General features: G+C 32.5%; 1 protein-coding gene across 1 annotated transcript; it reads left to right on the top strand.

Annotated features, from left to right (window-relative positions):
* Positions 1 to 1,363: 1,363 nt before the first annotated feature.
* On the top strand, positions 1,364 to 3,183 carry LOC140969380 (pentatricopeptide repeat-containing protein At4g21065-like). The gene is made up of 2 exons (XM_073430702.1): positions 1,364 to 2,062; positions 2,168 to 3,183. Exons 1-2 carry the CDS (start codon positions 1,618 to 1,620, stop codon positions 3,124 to 3,126), a joined length of 1,404 nt encoding a protein of 467 aa, XP_073286803.1. The 5' UTR covers positions 1,364 to 1,617; the 3' UTR covers positions 3,127 to 3,183.
* Positions 3,184 to 4,724: the final 1,541 nt, after the last annotated feature.

Genomic DNA, 4,724 nt, shown 5'->3' with positions numbered 1-4,724 from the left:
TATATATGTATGTATGTATGTATGTATGTATGTATGTATGTATGTCCAAATCTTTGGGTTAAACCAAATACAATTTTTGACAATTCATAGTTGTACCTTAAGTTTTAATATTTGTATGTTAATGAATTTCATGGAGTTATTAAAATTTTTTTGAAAATTTCAATACGTTTAGACTTTTAAAAATTTTTAAAAATAATTCTGAATATCATTTGACTTTTTAATGTTCTATGAAAGTCTATTTTGAATAATACTGGATTTCTATAGAAGTATGCAAAAATCTTAATTGAATATTTTTAAACTTATAAAATCTACAAAAGTCATTAAATCTCCTAAATTTAGTGCACTCCCCTTAATTCCCTTTAATGACGTTAGATAGATTAACAGTTTCACCGCCATATTGTAGGCCGTCTTTCTTTATATTTTTTTTCCCGTCGACGTGCTTTTAGTTTCTTGAACTTTTTACAAAATTAAGGTCGAAAATGCTGTCATCTGGTGCTTGAAAATATTTGTTCTTGCTTTTGTGTACATTGTCTGTATAAAGAAAGTTTTTTGCAAAATGGATTGCCAATAATTCACTTGAGAACTTATTATTGCTGTCTTAACTTCTTTGTGATCGTTTCTGGTGGATATTGAGTCCTTTTTTGATTTTGTAAGCTGTTTTTGTTTAGATTTATTTTGCAAAATGAACCCCTTTGTTCATATGATTTTAATCTTAACCATGGAGATATTGTGTTATCAACCATGTACTGTCTATCCATACTTTACATTAATGGGGCCTCTTCCAGATCATTTTAATTTGGTCCATATGGGACTCCTCTTATTCCTAATTCCTTAAAATTAAAATATCTTTCCCCTTTCGTAGTATATTAATTTATTGATTTATCTAACATTTTTATCCATTTGGTGCGTATTATTCAATTTCTAAAATTCACCTTGGTCTTATTGTAGTATACAACAATAAATTATTATTATTTTAACATATTGAATTTTCTAATTGCTAAAATACGCGTTATTTTAATAATAACATGATGTATTTTAAATCCTATTAAAAAAACGTCCATGATGTATTAAATCCTGATGTTTGAAAAAACTAATGCTTTATTACATAATAACAGATATAGTCACACACCAATGTTTGTTCATTATTACTAGTTATTAATGAGTATGTGTTTCTTTGGCTTAGAAATTATGATTTAGTCCCTATGGTTGGTTGGATGGTTGTGAAAGCAGAAACTTGCATCGCTATTCTTTATAATAGCTAATGTTTCTCATTGAAATTCATCCATGTTTCACATATATTTTGTCTGACGGCAGCTCACTGAATGTGCAAAAGCAAGGTTGATTCACTTGGACCGCACTCATCTCTTCCTGTATAGCGACAATGCAAGACATTGGATACTTTCAAACGAGTCCGTGCTCAGATGATTACAACCCGCGGCCTAGCTCGTCCTCCACACATATCCTGACAGCTGCGTTCTCTACTTTTCTTCCGTTCTAGCTCCTGTAACCTACACATTAATCATATTCAACCTATTCTTGAACCCAATTAGTATCTTTCTCTATATCACCCTTGTCTCTTCCCTCACTCGAGAAGATCACATTCAAGTTGGATTGTCTATGTATTCTCGCATTCTGACTCACGCCAGTGTCAAACCAAATAACTACACCTACCCTTCACTCTTCAAGGCTTTTGGGTCCCATCAATGGCTCGAAGAAGGCAAATCCCTACATGTACATGTCTTAAAATTTCTTGGTTCCCCTATCGACAAATTCATTCAAGCTTCGCTGGTTAATTTTTATTCCAGATGTGGCAAAGTAGGTCTTGCTAGATATATTTTCAATCGAATTATGGAACCCGATTTGGCGACATGGAACTCTATGCTATCAGCTTATGCACGTAATGCTACGTTTAGTTTAGTTGATAATATACATGGAAATACTGGTTTTTCGCTGGAGGTTTTGAGTTTGTTCAGCTTCATGCAAAAGTCTCTTTTGGAGCCAAATGAAGTATCTTTAGTTGCTTTAATCACTGCATGTGCTGATATAGGTGCTCTCAGTCAAGGTACCTGGGCGCATGTTTATGTGATTAGAAATAATCTTAGCATAAATCACTTTATTGGCACCGCACTAATTACTTTGTATGCCAATTCTGGCTGTCTTGATTTAGCTTGCCAGTTGTTCAGACAGTTGGCACGTAGGGATGCATTTTGTTTCAATGCCATGATTAGAGGACTTGCAATCCATGGTCGTGGGAATGAGGCACTTGGTTTGTTTCGGAAAATGATACGAGAGGGTTTTGCCCCTGATGACACAACAATACTATCAGTAATGAATGCTTGCTCGCATGTAGGATTGGTGGAAGAAGGACGTAAATATTTCAAGTCAATGAAAAGTGTATATAGACTTGAGCCTAAGATTGAGCACTATTGTTGTCTAGTGGATCTTCTGGGCCGAGCTGGGCTTGTCGAGGACGCTGAGGAAATAGTTTTATCCATGCCTATGAAACCTAATGCCATTTTGTGGAGGTCTTTGCTTGGGGCTGCTAGAGTTCATGGGAATGTAGATATTGGTGAAATTGCATTGAGGAAACTACTAGAATTAGAACCCGAAACTAGTGGGAGTTATGTGCTTTTATCGAATATGTATGCATTTTTGAACAGGTGGGAAGATGTTAATCGACTACGATCATTGATGAAACGTTTTGGCATTGACAAAACTCCTGGAAGTAGCATAGTTGAGGTGAATGGTTCAATGCATGAGTTCCTCATTGGTGACAGGAGTCATCCAAAAGTGAAAGATATATACTCAAAGCTCGAAGAAATGAATAAAAAGTTACAAGAATTTGGTCATCTTCCAAGAACTCGAGACGTGTTGTTTGACATTGAAGATGAAGAAAGGGAAGAAGCTCTTTCGTATCACAGCGAAAGGCTAGCTATATCGTTTGCTCTTCTGGAATCCGATGCTTGTGTACCTATCAGGATTATAAAGAATCTCCGGGTTTGTGTGGATTGCCATTCTTGTACTAAGCTTTTTTCGAAAATGTATATGAGAGAGATTATAGTAAGAGACAGAACCAGGTTTCATCACTTCAAGAACGGAACTTGTTCTTGTTTGGATTACTGGTAGAACTTGGTGTTGTTTTGTTGGACAAGAATGAAGGTCGTCCCTTTTTGCTTTTGTTTATCTCGTCTCAGTGTTTTCCAATTCTTTGTGCTACCTATATATATCTACTAATGCATATTTATCGAGATTACGGGAGCAACTATTTTTTTAGAAAGTATGCATAACCAAAAATATGCGAGAAAATAATATTTGGATGTGGGCGGTGTGAAATACAACCTAGAAAAGTAGAAAGTACAGTTTTCTTCTTCAATATATATTTATTTATGATTCATGATATGATATTACTATTTTAGGAAAGAAACTTTATAGTAAATTATCTCAATTATCTTAATTATATTTTTGTCAAAAATACCAGTAATTTTAAAAATATGAGGGCTAATTTGTTACGATTAGAACAATAAAGTTTGGATGATTGTTTAAACACATAAACCTTAAACTTGATTTAAATAAATTATTTTTTTAAAAGCAAGAGATCAAAATATTATTTAATTTTAAATTAACAAAAACATAGGTGTTCGACAACAACTAAAATAAAGATAGTTTTCTTTTAAAAAATAAATAAAGATAGTTTGACACAATGTTCTAAAAATCCGCTCAGGTGGTCGTCTAGACGTTAGCTAACCATCTAGAAAATATGATGGTCGACCAACCTAGGCGACGAGATGGTCCTAGGCGGTTAGAGCTTTTTTTTTTTTTTTTTGGGCTTTTTATATAGTTTTTTTGGGTATTTTAATTTAAAATAAAATTCTAATTAAAAAATGAAATATAATTTTTTATAGGTTATAAATTAAAGTTCAACAAAAAAATAAAATTTGTTGAATTTTCTTTAACACACCAAACTTCATCTTTCATTTACGATTTAGAATAAAGAAATTTCACAATTATTTTTATCCGTAGGAAAAAAATATCACAATATTGATATCGAATTAATTTAAATAATAATTACGCGATAGATAGCCGTGGCCTCTCACTTTTGAAAATACTGGTTTGATGTCCTTTGACTGCCTTTGACGGCCAATTAGATCATCATACGCTATTAATCTGTCATTTATTATATCAAAGTATCCAGTGAGAGGTTCCATCTGTAATTGGATTATTCTGCGTCATTTTCAATAAAATAAAGGTCAAATGGGATTAAACAAATGAAGAATAAAAGTTCGTTTTCGACACAAATTTTTATTTTTTTTTTGAAAACGACACAATCTTTGGAATTCATATGAATCTGGCCTTGATTCTGGTAAAGATTCAATTGGATGGACTTTAAACACATAATTACGTGGGCCTATGAATTGTAAGGAAGTGGATTCCTAGAAACTCACGATGATAGCATAAAAAGACATAAACAAAAGAACGTAGTTTAAACTTGATAACCAAACGGCAAGACAAATTGTAAATTTGCAATAATTTTTTTTTTTTTTAAAAAAATTAGGTGATAAGGAAGTTTAGTGTATCTCAATAATACAATTTCAAGATTACTACACTTGATACTTTTAAACTTTAGAATATTGTAGTATAAATGAGTTTCTCCGAACAAATCATTTGTTTGTCATTTATCACGGTTGTATATTCAAACCACGTATCTTTCTACATATATATATCGA

The sequence above is a fragment of the Primulina huaijiensis genome, unplaced genomic scaffold (assembly GCF_012295235.1).
Source record: "Primulina huaijiensis isolate GDHJ02 unplaced genomic scaffold, ASM1229523v2 scaffold41409, whole genome shotgun sequence".
NCBI classification, from domain to species: Eukaryota; Viridiplantae; Streptophyta; class Magnoliopsida; order Lamiales; family Gesneriaceae; genus Primulina; species Primulina huaijiensis.
The sequence above is the reverse complement of the archived record's forward strand: the minus strand, read 5'-3'. Positions and strand labels throughout refer to the sequence as shown.

Bases quoted from the DNA above. Each gene is read 5' to 3' on its own strand.
- LOC140969380 (XM_073430702.1), top strand. From the start codon at position 1,618: ATGTATTCTCGCATTCTGACTCACGCCAGTGTCAAACCAAATAACTAC. The intron at 2,063-2,167 runs GTACCTGGGCGC...GTCTTGATTTAG, and splicing joins TATAGGTGCTCTCAGTCAAG to CTTGCCAGTTGTTCAGACAG.